Raw genomic sequence first — 13,754 nt, 5'->3', positions numbered from 1 at the left:
GAGCTGCATATTTGCTGCTGGTCCCCTGGCCAAGTGCTTGGGTGATACTGCAGCGGTTTCTGCTGCTTTACATCACCTTGGGGACTTGCACTGCAAAATCGCTGAAATTTGCTTTTTTTCTATCTTTAGTTTGTCAGCATAATATAAAAAAGCATGAACAGTGAAACCAAACCCGCCGGCGTAAATCAGTAGAGCCAATTTTGTGCTGTAATGTAATGTGCTGCATGGACACAGGTAAATAGGAGTTTAATTGGAATTTGCACCATCCTAATATATAGTAACTGATACTCTTATTTTAAAAAGGAAATCTGCCAGAAAGATGGTAACTTTTCAGCTGGGCTCCTCAAGTTGATGCTGTGTGCGGTTTTACACAAGCAGGTGCTGGTGGATACTTAAGACATAGCTGGAGCAGTGACTTATTGTATCATACATTTCCGTATCCTGCTAGGCCTGTTCTGTAAGCATCATTTTTTTTTTAATGGGCACCAGTGTTTCAGTAGCCTGCAGAATTTTGGTCTGAGCACGTCATTTACTGAATTATTATTCTTATTCTTGATGGGGAGGCAGTGGGTTGTCGTTGAGTATGTTTAGCTTCTCTAATGATTGCACTGGTAGAAAACAAGTTACACTTTTATCATCCTGCACAGGCTGTGATTGGGGCAGGGTCTGGTTCAACCTGGAGCTCAGACAGTGAGCGTGGACTTTATGTTTGGCTGTTCCCAATGCCAAGTTTTTGTTGCCCTCTCCTTCATTGTCATTGTCATTGCAATGTGAAACAGCTGTTCCACAGTAAATATTTTTCACATTATGAGCAACATGGATGGAAATAATTATAGAAAAATCATAATTTCTGATCTCATATTTTAACATGTGGAACTATTGTATGCAATCCTCCTTGAGTCATGTAAGACTCATTTCATTGTGGCTGTATCTTAGCATACAGATTTTTTCACTCAAGAATAATTCCCAGATTGAGACTTTAAATCATGATCACCTAAATCTTTATGTGAGAGCGTGTTTGCAGTCATGCTAGTACCAGACTTACTCTGACTGAATACAACACACGTTGCTTTTTAAAGCTATTGTAAGACTACTGCAAAGAGTTCTGCTGCTTCTTGTCTTTGCAGAAGGATTTTCTTATTTCATGTGTTGGATTTTTACTGTTTTCTTCAGAAACGCTATATGCTGTTTGATATGGCTGTGGTTTTGTGAGATGAGTAACAGTAGAAAAACAGATGAATGAAACACTGAAGTTTTGATGTGGTTTTACTTAAGGGAATGAGTTATATCCAAGTGTTTGATTAGGAAATTGTGCCTGTACTAATTATATCTGTAACAAGCACATCTTGCGAAGGTCCTTCTTCAAATACTGTTTAGTTGCAGAGATCCCTCTGGTTAATAGAGCTTTCCTTGTTTGAGAGATGTGATGGAAGAGTAACTCCTTCGTTAGCACAAGCTGTACCTGCAGCAGCAGAGAACTGTGTACAGATCTGCCTTCCCCTATTTCCTGACCATTCCAGGCAGGCTTTCTCTATTTTTTTTCTCACACTTTTCCATAATTCCTTTCTTGAACTTGTTGTGAAAAGCAGCTATGATGTATTTCTAACATTGTTGTTGTTCTCTATGGAGACAGGCTGAGAGAGTTCAGCCTGGAGAAGAAGCTCCAGGGAGCAGCTTCCAGTACTGAAAGTGGCTCCAGGAAAGCCGGGGAAGGTCTCTATATCAGGAAGTGCAGGGATAGGAGGTGGGGTGGGAGGGTGTTAAGCTGAAAAAGGGAGGATTTAGGTGAGATCTCAGGAAGAAATGTTATGCTGTGAGGGTGGGGAGGCCCTGGACCAGCTTGCCCAGAGCAGGGGTGGCTGCCCCGTCCCTGGAGGGGTTCAAGGCCAGGGTGGATGGGCTTTAAGGTCTCTTCCAACCCAAATCATTCCATGATTAGAAACTTCATTATTGTTCTGTTCCTGGGTTTGTTTCTTCAGATATGTTGCTTTGGTGTGTTCTCTAGGTCTTATTTCCTATTGTGGAGTTTCCTAGAGAGGGAGCTCTCCTCTTTGCATGTTTCCTCTATAATGCACATAACCTCTTCTTTCCTGACATGCTGAAGTTCAGGTCCTGTGCTGCTGCTTTAGGGCACTGCACAGTTTAACTCGCGTTGAGCTGTGGTGTAAGAATTGACTGTATTTATCCCTTAGTTAAAGTCCCTCTTCTGTCACCAAACTAAACACTCGATTCCAGTTGCTTATGAGCAGCAAGCTTTTTCTTCCATCAGTCAGTGAGTTTCTGTGGGGTGGGGGGTGTGTGTGGGTGCTGTTTTTTCCATTTTCATAGTAGTCCAGGTCTGTCCTCAGACACTGTGGAAGTCTGATTTTTATACTGGAGCTTGTTGGAATTAACTTTTGGAAAGGTGACAGGCAGGAAACAACTAACTTTTCTCACTGGATCACTGCCATGCGTGTAGTCCATATGCGATCGATTTTCATGGAGGAGAGGCATTAGGCAGTCAAAAAAAACCAAACAAACAAACCAGAAACACTTGAATTATTTTCTTTTTCTTCTAAAATTGTGTTCAGTAAGTTAATCTTGATAATTTCTGAGTACTGTTGGTAGAATTCTGTAATTTTTTGGGGATGGATACTTAAATTCTGAACACGGTGGTAAGCATTTTTTTCCGCAGGGTTGGTTTGGGTTATTCCGTAGCAGCCTCCTACCAGAACAACTCTGTGAGCAGTTTGTTCTGGGGGTGTGTGTACATAAGCATAATTCAAAAGAAAAGAAAATGTTTTCCTTGGGCCTGGCTTAAAAAAGAAAACAAACGGTGGCCCTGATGCCTGTGTAACGCTGTGGAAAACATTTCCTTCATGGTTCAGTTGTTTCTATCTTTTCTGCCACCTCGTTGCCTGATGTAATTAAAATGCAGATGGATGTTTCACCAGGCGCGTCCCGCTCCGGTGCTCGTGTTGCTGGGATCGGGGCGCTCCACCTGCCTCGCGGTTTGTTTACCAGGAAACAGGGACGTGTAAACTGCAGGAAGCACTGTTTGACCCTCTCCGGCAGGATCTCATTACAATAATTGCTAATCTCTGACTAAGACAGCCATGTTTTGTGTGTAACACAGAGGGAGGTTGGGGTGGATTTTAGGCGCTTCCTCAGATGCAGCTCTGTAAACGCCTGCTTGCATTTCGTTTTCAGGGGAGTGTTTGACAATAGGCGTCTGGTGACCTTTGGGCTCTGCAGGGCTCGGCTCTGTAGTCGGCATGTGTTCTGTCTGCCTTCCTGACTGAAACCCCACCAGACCCTCGGCCAGCTGCTCTGGAGTGCTGCCCCTACTCGTGGCGACGGGATAATGGCTACTTCCTGATTACCCTGCGCTCCACAGTAAGCTGCTCGTGTTCTCCTTTCTGCTCTAACTCCAAGTGTTCGGTGCTTTCCTCCGTGCTGCCTCCCTTCCCTTCTTCCTTCCCAGGTTCATGTTTGAAGTGTTTAGGGTCCAAAGAAGGAATATATAGAGCTACAGCGTTCAGTTTTTCTGTATTCAAAGACAGACAGCTACTGCCTTTTTATTATGCTTATTGATAGTAGTGGTGAGCAAATACATCTGATTTGCATGAGATTTAAAAACATTTTAAAGTCTGCTCTGGTATGGGACAGCTAGTGTGAACTTTATGAACAATTTTGATGAATACTCGTTGGCCTGACCCAGTGACACAAAATGTGCGTGCTGAAGTATTGGCATGGCACAGCTTAGTTTTATTGCTTTCAGAAGTATTTCATGTCTATCATAACCTTAGTTGTCAAATAAAACAGCCCTCTTATCAGGCTTTCTTTTATGTGTATATGTTGTGCTGTTTCTGTATTTGTTATAGTTGATGTGTTATCTTTACTTCACATGGTTCCCGGGCCCTTGCTGGGGAGGACTGGTGGGTGTGACAGCCACCGCTCAGTGCACAAGTCTGGCTGTATTTCACTCCAGAGTGCCAGCTAACAAATTTCATCTTGTACAATGATGGTAACAGTGACTTTTTGGTCTTGCTCTGCTCTGTTAAGTGGGTCTACTTCTTGCCGTTTCTTTTTTCCTTCTTGTTAGCTAGTTAGATTATGAGAACCCCCTGTATTGAATTCCTGACCAAAGTCACTTGTTCTGTTATCGCATCTTCCTCTGGAAATAAAAGTATGTAAAGTTTCATTTAGTAAAGCGAGTATCCACTGTGGGGATGGATACCAGAACTGAAAATGAAATCAGGAGAAAAATTACAGTTCACTTAAAAGGAACAGATATTTTCACAGTAGACGGTTAAAAGAATATGCATTTTCCGGTTGAATAGCCATTATTGAAGAATTTGTGATGTAGACGGCATATGCAAGAAATCTGTGTATGTTCACGTTATGAGAAAAATGAGTGAGTGGGGATCAGACACAGTGTTCCCCCAGCTTAGGGTAGAAAGAGGTTTTGGAAATGCTTGGCCTGGGTTCACATATGTGGTTATGTATAGAGAAATGGGGTGTGGACAAGTAGAATGGTGAAAGCATGTAGGTACAGGTCTGTTCTGAGGGAAACTGGGCAGAAGAAATGCTGTGGGGACAAAAAGATGAGGGATTCAACCTGCATTAATTTGTTAAAGGGCAGCTCTTCTCAAGTGGTGGTTGATAGCTGGTGTTTGGAAACTGTTGATTTGCACAGTCTCTTTCCCAGATTACTTACCTCTGTATCCTACAGATTGCTGAGGAACGGGTGCCAGTCAGCGTTCTCAATGAAACTGTTGCGTCCTCATGTAGAGAGCGTTAACTGCAACAAGAAGGTTTTGTGGGATGGCCTTGGGTTCCCTATGCGTGCTGCCTTCCTTCGGAGCCCTGTGCCTCTGCTGTGTAATGGACCTGCAGTACTGCTCCTACTCATCCCTCTCACAAAACAACGTTCCAATGTTGTTAATGAAATACTTAATTGTTCCTCTTAGTAGGTAAATTTGTACATAATTTCATGTTCTAAATAAGTTACAATAATGCTTATTATCGACAGTTTTTAAGCAATGCCCTAATTTGGATGCCGGCAAAGCATGTGTGTCTTTTTCCAGTAGGCTCGCAACCCCTCAGTCTTGAGTCAGCTTCTTGTACCCTGGTCTGTTTGTTCCAGCTTCCTAAATCTTGGTGTTTACAAACATTCCCCTTGCTGTTTTTTTTGTCCTTTCGCACGCTCTGTCTCTCTGGAAGGCCTTGAGCTCGGTGCCTGGCAGCGGGGCTGGGTGGCTCAGGGCCAGTGGAGCTCTCTGGCAGGCCTGGTTTCCCGTGGGACCGTAGGGACAGCCCGGATGGGCGCTGGTGGGCAGCTGCTCAGCTCTGTGTCCCACAGGGACGGGGTTTAGGGACACCCACAGTCGGCGGGGACAGCGGCTCCTGTGGCACAGGGAAGGGCAGATCCCAACCCAGGGTATGGCCAGAGCCTGTGGATGTGTGTGTCTTATCGCCGTCCTCCTGAGGTGAATGTGATCTGGCCAGAGCTGGGGCTGCTCCATCTGCTTCTCCCCGCCCGGCAAGAGCCGCAGCTCTGCCTTTTACTGGGACATGACCCTGGTGTTCCAGCTGCCTCTGCAGAGGCCTTTATGTTCTGTGGGAATACTGTGTGTCATCGTTAATCTCTGACTGATTGCCGGTCCTTGCTAAGACGCCAGCACCTGATGCGGGTAAAATGGACTCCTGTGTTTTACGTCGTGTTCTCCAGAAACATAGGAAAATGTGATGTTTAGCATGTGGCTTTGTTGGAAGCCTAGAATCCAGAGATGTATCCTGACACTTACTTTTGTTTTTGTAGAAGGGGGATATGGATGGTTTATAATTTTCTTTCTCTCAGGTATGTGGAAATAAAAATGCAATCTGTCAGGTTTTTTATGTCTAACCACTTCCTGACAGTGTGTAAATAACATTGAGATGTCACATTTGCATATGCTCGGTCTGTAACTATAATATTGTGAGTAGCATCAGCAAGGACAGTCCACTGACGTGTAATAGCTGCCGTGGCTGCTGTTGAGGCTTGAGTTTCTTTCTTTGTATCTTAAGAACCCCACTTTTATTCCTTCTAGTTAGTCTGTTAAGAGTCCACCAAAGTCTACCTATTCTATTGTAGCTGTGTGTTTTGTTTTGTTTTTTGGGGTTTTTTTTGCTTTTTTTTTGTCTTAGGTCTGGAAGAAACAATAAACACATAACCTGAGAAAGACTTTTGAAAATGAGGACGGGTGCCAATAGTGGCGCTGACTTAAACTGGTGGCCTGTATCACACAGAATGCTTCGTTGTAGAGCTGGTTCTGGGTTTCCAAAGAACTGCAGGAGTCGGACAACATGAAAATGTGGAAACAATTTATGTGTCCCAGCTTTGCTGTCTAAGACTGTTAGTGGGAACTATTGCATTCCTGCAAGGTGACCCTTCAAGGTGCTTTTTAGAGTTCAGTACTAGGAATTAGCCAATAATGATGTTTTGAATTAAGGCACCAGAACACACTTAATGACATGAGAGGCTGATAGACTTGTTCACTAACATATGGGCTAAAACTGTTTTTCACTGGCACTGGAGAAGTGAATATACAGTTGGAAAGCTTCCTATCATTGTAGAATCACAGAATACCAGGTTGGAGGGGACCTTAAGGACCATCTGGTCCAATCTTTCTTAGCAAAAGCATGGTCTAGACAAGATAGTCCAGCACCCTGTTCAGCTGAGTGTTAGAAGTATCCACTGCTGAGGAATCCCCCGCTTCCCTGGGGAGATTATTCCTGACTGATTGTTCTCATTGTGAAACTTTTTCCTTTTATGACCAATCAGAATCTCCCCAGGAGTAACTTGGACCTGTTAGCTCTTGTCCTTTCCTTGTGATTCCTTGTAAAAAGGGAGTCTCCGTCTTCTTTGCAGCCACCCTTTAGATACTGGAGCATGGTGATAAAGTCTCTCCTGAGCCTTATTTACTCAAGGCTGAACAAAGTGAGCTCTCTCAGCCTTTCCTCAGGCTTCACAGTCCTGGGATGGTCTTTGTGACCCTCCTCTGCACTCTCTTCAGCCTGGCTACATCTTTTTTTTGCATAGCAGGAACCAAAACTGAACGCAGTATTCCATACGTGGCCTGAGAAGTGGTGAGCAGAGCAGGATAGCGTCTTCTTTTTCTCTGCCAGTGATGCCCTTGTAGATGCAGCCCAGCATCCCGTTGGCTTTCTTTGCCACTGCAATGCACTGTTTGCTCATGGAGCCTGGTGTCCTTCAAGATCCCCAGGTCCTGTTCCACAGAGCTAATCCCCAGTACGGAAAGGGACTGCAGGTAAGTTGGGGAGGGGCTCTTCATCAGGAAGTGCAGGGATAGGATCAGGGGGCATGATTTTCAGCTGAAAGAGGGGGAACTGAGATGAGATTTTAGGAATGTTTTCCTGTGGGGGTGGTGAGGCTCTGGCCCAGGTTGCCCAGAGCAGTGGTGGCTGCCCCATTCCTGGAGGGGTTCAAGGCCAGGTTGGATGGGGCTTGGAGCCCCTGATCCAGTGGGAGGTGTCCCTGCCCATGGCAGGGAGTGGAACTTGGATGACTTTGAGGTCCCTTCCATCACAAACCGTTCTATGGACCTGTAACTGCAAGGGAAAGATATCTTTTTCTCTGCATCTTTATTCTTTAAGCATTTACAGGGGAGTGCCCTGAACCAGTTGCGCTTTGCTTACTTTGACTCATGTGGAGTTCATGCACTCAAATGGATAGCTTGGTTTGTAGTTACTTCTTCTGAAAATTATCTTTACCTTAGCTTATGCTTTTGAAGTTAGACTGTTTGGATTGACATCCTCTGACCACTCTTTTTTAATACACTTTTTTTTCCCATCATGAAGCAAAATAATATCAGATGGGCAAAATCTATTGTTTGTAGTGAGTTTTTTTGGGAATTTCTGTGTACGTATGTTGGAGCAGATACACTGGGTTTCAGAAAGTTAACCATTATTTTAGTGCCTTCTCTGTCACTCTTTTGTATTAAAGACAGGCAAGGTGCAGTTATGCAAATTCCAATGAGCATGCTTGGCACTAGCACAAATTTTAACACTCTCGAATTTTAACAGTTCTTGGACAAACTGGTGGCATCTTTTGCCATCACTGGTTCAACAGGACACTTCCTCACACTTCCTCAAGCTCTTCTGCTGCCTGTAATTGGTGCTAAGCCTTGGATTTTGAGCTTGAGGAGATGAAGTCTGGCTTTTGATCCCTGGGAAGAGATGTACAACTGCAACTTAAGTTCTGAGTCACAAAAAGTCAGCAGAACAGCAGACCGTGTGCGTCTGACAGGTTGGAGGTCAGGCTTGGCAAAGCATAGAAGAATGGCACTGACTTCAGCTGTCCCAGGTTGGGAATTGTTACCCATAGTCCGTATTTGTTTCTTGTGGTGTATTTCTGGTCCAGTTGTGTATCTGCTCCGAGACAGCTCCAGTAGAGTTAAAATGTCAGGTGGCAAATGCACTGCTCTGTGTTCAGTGGGAGGTGTCAGGAATCTTTTCTTTGATAAAAGTGCAGCTAACAGTTTGATGGCAAGATCACCCCATTAATACACAGATGAAAAGTATGGTGGGGGGGGTTGGGTGAGAATCTATTTGGACTGATTTACACAGGGACTAGGGATGCAGAAATGCAAGGGAGAACCCTCTGTTAAGGCACGAGGTTCAGAATGGAGCCAACTTGCTTTCTAAACTCTTTCTTGGAGAGGAGTTGAGGTGCGGCTCAATCCTGTCCTAGTCCTGGAATTGGTCAACACTTTATGGCTAAGGGATTCGGAGAGTAAGGATTGCATGTGTTTATAGCTGAAGGATTGGATGTGCACACCCAATTCTCTGTGTCACTTAGCTAAGAGTTCAGAGTTTCATTGTGCCTCCCCACTTCAGTTACTTCCTGTCTGAGTGGCTGGCATCACTTTGCTCCAAAGTTCAAATGTGACGTTTTCCAAAGCAAACTTTAAGGCATCTTATTCTATAAAATAAATAATAGAGTGGTACAGCAGCATGGTGAGCTTTAGAGAAATGGGCAACAGGAGCGAAGAAACTCCATGGCAGTGATGCCCTCACAGATTGTGTACCCGCCCCTCCTGTGATGGCTCAGTCCACCAGCAGTACTGAATCTGGGCTTTTCTTGTTTCTCCTTGGATTTCTTCGTTGTCTCCCAGAGGGGTTGTTATCCTGTCTTGATGCAGCTGGTGTTGATGGTCTGTATCATTGAGGCCTCCGTATCTTGGATTTATTTTGGCTCTGGAGGCCCTGTTTTGGCTGAACACGCACACCTTGATGCAGGTGTCCGCGAAGATGAACAACTCACAGCCTGATGCTTCAGCAAGTCCAGCTATTCATGCTCCGCAACTGAAGCTTAGCAAACGGCACACTAAACCACACAGTATTATTCTAGTTGACATTTCACTTATTTAAGCTGAACAAGTAATCTTTGTTGATGAGGAGAATTGACTGGCATGCAGTCTGGCTGCTGCCCAGGGAGGATTCAAGTAGGGCTCACCAGCGATCTATGGTTGGGTCTGTTGCTGGAGGAGCACCCTTGGGAGGCATCCCAGCGCAAAGAGAGAGCATCGCGGTGCAGCCACATGGCCTGGCAGGGCAAGCACCAAGCAGGCTTGCTGAGGCGGTTGTGTTTATGGCAAGAGGTTGGTCCATAGTCAGATTATGAACAACAGGAGAGGCACGCGTTAGGCTCGCAGTACCTACAGCCAGTGGGTGTTCGTGCTGCTCTGCTTGTCCTGGGTTTCCCGATGGAGTTCTTGGCCCGACCAAGGCTCAGGCCTTTGCCTTCCTCAGAGCCTGAGCCAGACTGCTGCAGGTTTGGGTATGGGTGTGCCTGTCACAGCGGGAGACCAGGAAACAGCTTCCAAGGTGGAAAAGAAAAAAAATAATTTATAGTTGGGGTTACAGAGACCCTGGATCTGCTGTTATTGGGATGGACTCCATTACTCACAGAAGGCATTAGGTCTGCAGTGTAATTATTGCTGATCCTGGCTAATGGCTGTTCTGGGGATTATCTCTTTTGGAGTCGGCCATCTGCTGTGGTTAGAGTAATTAACTAAACATAATTAAGAGTTGACTTAGTTTAAAAGCAAAAGTATGTATGTCTCTAGGAAAAGAATATAATTTCCTCAGTTCAGAATTGCTCAGAAATCCCAGTATTCCAGTTTTCTGTTACTGACTGTAACCAAGTGGCTGAATTAAGGCTGCAAACACAGCTCCTCTGACACTCCCAGCCCTGCAGAGCGAGGCCAGAGAGCGGGAGGGAGGGGAGCCCAAAGGGCCTTTTGTTTCCTTTCCCAGTCTAATTTGGTGCTGTGTTACCAACTCGGACAGGTGCTTGTGTTGGTGAAGAGCTTGCAACTATAGGTACATTTGCATTTCTGTATTAAAAAAAGTATCTATTTCCCCAGGATGCATTCCCATTTCAGGTGCAAATGCAGATTGCTTATTTCTTACCTGTGCTTCTTTATGAAATATGTTAGATGGCAAAGACTGGTTTGATGCTGTAATGTTAACATGTTATGACAGCAGCTTGTTTTAGGAATTGGAGAGTTCTAGATGTTTTTGTCAGGAAATACAAGTAAAATGCATGGGACCTAGACAGGAGGTGGCGCAGAGCGGGCCGTGCAGGTGTGACCTGACTCAGGCAAGGGCTGGAGGTGCCAGCCTGAGGCAAACGTAGCTCCTGAGCAGAAGATGTGGGTGGTGGTCCCAGGAGAGGCTGTGGCATTCAAACTGGAATGTGAGGTAGCTCTCCATGGCAGTAAGTGCCTTACTGCAGTTGTGCCAGGCTCCCCACTGACCAAGTGCTCTTCATGTGACATAATTCCCATGTGAGGGTCTCATAGGAACTGCTGGAGCATCGAGGGCAGGCCCTGAGCCATGGCCAGCACAGCAGTCCTGCAGTCCCCTCGTGGTTTCATTTCCTGCCACAGCAGACAAACATTTAATCTTCTCTTGTAGATATGGAGTCTGGAGAGCGGTTAACGTCACCATCGGTCTCCTCTGCTGCAGCTGCTTCCACTCCAGCGTCTTCTGTACCGTCTGCAGCTTCCACAGTATCGAAAGGTGGCCTTCCTGCTGGAGCTGCAGCACTGAGTTCCACGATCAACACGTGTGGTAAAAATGACTCCATTCTGTATTGCACAGTGATTGTACTGTTTGTCAATGCTTGTAATTATTATTGCAAGTCAAATACAATAAGATATGGTTCACAGATGCATTGAAGAAGAATATTTGTGTTTTTTTTCCAAGCTGCGTTCCTGTTCCCTGAATGCATGTTATGTAGTACTAGTTTATGAAAGGAATAACGTTTTGATTTAGCAAACTGTGCCACTTGCAGATTAAGATCTAATAATCCACTTCTTGAGTATACGTCATGTTCTAAGTATTCAAGCCCAAACCCCACTGTGTTTTTATGTTTGGAGGAATAGTTTTCTTCTAACTGAACTTGGAATTTAAAAGGTGAATTTCAAAATGTCATTGTCTTACGTGATTTTGACTGTAGTGAAACATTTTGGCATGAATCAGAAACTTATACAAAAGACTTCTCCATGCAAGAATGTAATTTTTGTGAATGAAACTCGTATTTCAGCTGTATCCATGCATGCCATCAACAGAGCAAGAAATGGTAAATACCTCTTCCCTGCTGTTTCTTTTTTTACGTTGGAGAACAGATCACACACGTGATTTTTTTCGGATTCTTATACAGTAAACAGGAAGTTTTCCAGCTTAAATTCGGGGTAATCCACAACTTTCAGAATAAATTTGGCTCTTGCAGTAGAGTGAGCAAGTGTGTATTCTCCAAACAGAAAAACTCTTCTGCCCTGAAACTCTGGAACCAGGACATTCCAAGTGTCCAACTGCAATCCATGTCTGTTCATTTGCAGCTTCCTTGGGAAGAAAATAAGAAACCAGAATGTCCGCGTACCTAGAATTGTCTCTCAACTATTTATTTTAATTTATCTAAAATCAACCAGACAAGTTCTTAACCAGAACGGATGACAGTGTGTTTTATTTTTCAGTGCCCCACTACAAATTCAACTGCAAAAGACTTCTGTGTCGGTGTTCATTAGCCCATGCTGTTTTAAATTGTTCCCAGAATGTAGGAGTTCATTTATGTACAGCTGTAAATGTGCAGGCCCAAACCAAGGATTTATGTGACCCAGTTACCTCTTCTTGCTGCCTCTGCTGTGTAGATTTTAGTGTATAATTGTGTGCCTCCTGTATCACTGTGTGTATCTATAGAATATGTCTGTGCTCTAGCAAACTACAGTAGAGCTAAAGCAGGTGATTAATGTGATAAAGATACAAAACTGCCAGGTTCTTTCATTATTAGGTTTTTCTTTTCTAAAATTTCATTCTCAACTTCTATTTAAAAAAACAGTTAAATTTCTTTTTGCTAGCTGATAGTTGTGAAGGTTGAGAATAATCCCCAGTATTCAGGGGTTGTTTCCTTTTAGTTTTTTAATGGTCAGATCCTTTCCCTGGCTGCATCTGATCTTTAAGAACGTACATATTTTTTTCAAGGATGCTCTGTATTCCTAAACCAGGCTGGAATGTAGCTTGCTCTCAGTTTTATTGATGAGTATATCAATTTCTCCACCTGACACAGTACACTGTGGGTTCTATTACATCTGCTCTGAAAAAGCAGATGCTATCCCAGAGGAACTCCACAGCAGCGTCCATGCTACCTGCCAGCCAGCCAAAGGCTGGAATGGCAATTCCTTTGAGTCAGAACTTCTTGAATATATGAGATGTTCCGTAGTCAAGGCAGACTGGTATCCTAGCTTGTTCCTAAACTGTGATGTTATTTACTGGTGCGGTATTTAAAAAAAAAAAAGATGATGTCTGTCAATTTGATAATCACGTTATCTTCACATGTAAAAGGGCATTTCTCTAGCATCTAATAAAATAATTGTTAAAGAATGAACAATTATTCTTACTAAGAGAAGGTAAAGGCATCTTAATCTGTACATTAGATCGGAGAGATTCTTGTTACTCCAATTCCTCCATTTAGTTTCTTTGCAGCAATCAAGGGTCTACCAGTAGTCACCCCAATAGCCTTGCTCACACACCCTGTTGGGTCCTGCTCATGCGCAGTGGTTGGGCCGGGGAGTCGTTGTTCTTTGGTAGGGAGATCACATGACAAATAAGTTATTTTGACATTTTCTCAGGTCATATAGACAAAGCACCTGTGTGAAACCAGCATGGAATGTATCGCATACATTTGATTGGTTAGTACAGCACTAGTTCCTGAATAATTGAAGTATTCCAATCAAGTAAACAGATACTTCGCTTGCTTTCTTCTTACTCGCCCATTGCTGAAAGTAAGAAGATACGTTGGAATAGAAAATTGACTCTGGAAAGAGGTTTGAATTCAGGCTCACAAGAATGTTAGCAGCTTTGGAAGAATATAAATCAACAACCTTTTGTTACATTAGGAGATGATATCAGTGTTTTGTCTTAACAGGAGGCAGTAATACCATTGTATGAAACTGCTCAAAGCTAACAATCTAGTCTGGTTCTTTTGATAGCCTCAGACCTAAAGAGTTCTTTATTTTTTATCAGTCAAAAAAAAAGTAGTTCAGTGATTTTTTTATAAAATGAAAATGAAAAAATCACCTAAACAGAAAACCCCATGACAAGCAACCAAACAAAACCCCAGTTTTTTTCAAATCCAGAAGCTGCTTCTGTTAAAGCCAAAACCTTCAGTTTTTGAAGTCACTACTGCTCTTTAAGTGAGACCAAGA

General features: G+C 43.7%; 1 protein-coding gene across 16 annotated transcripts in view; it reads left to right on the top strand.

Annotated features, from left to right (window-relative positions):
- BAZ2B (bromodomain adjacent to zinc finger domain 2B) overlaps positions 1–13,754 on the top strand; it is a 112,220-nt gene that overhangs the window by 42,701 nt on the left and 55,765 nt on the right. For 8 of the 16 annotated variants that reach the window (XM_069861731.1, XM_069861739.1, XM_069861738.1 and 5 more), the window contains exons 1-2: positions 3,073–3,375; positions 10,966–11,121. In XM_069861731.1, coding sequence (XP_069717832.1) covers positions 10,968–11,121 — 154 coding nt within the window. In that variant the 5' untranslated portion in view covers positions 3,073–3,375; positions 10,966–10,967. Of the gene's footprint in view, positions 1–3,071; positions 3,376–10,965; positions 11,122–13,754 lie in introns of those variants that run through there. The other 8 variants (XM_069861723.1, XM_069861722.1, XM_069861735.1 and 5 more) reach the window with 5 other exon arrangements.

Source organism: Phaenicophaeus curvirostris, chromosome 7, assembly GCF_032191515.1.
Source record: "Phaenicophaeus curvirostris isolate KB17595 chromosome 7, BPBGC_Pcur_1.0, whole genome shotgun sequence".
Classification (NCBI taxonomy): domain Eukaryota; kingdom Metazoa; phylum Chordata; class Aves; order Cuculiformes; family Cuculidae; genus Phaenicophaeus; species Phaenicophaeus curvirostris.
The sequence above is the reverse complement of the archived record's forward strand: the minus strand, read 5'-3'. Positions and strand labels throughout refer to the sequence as shown.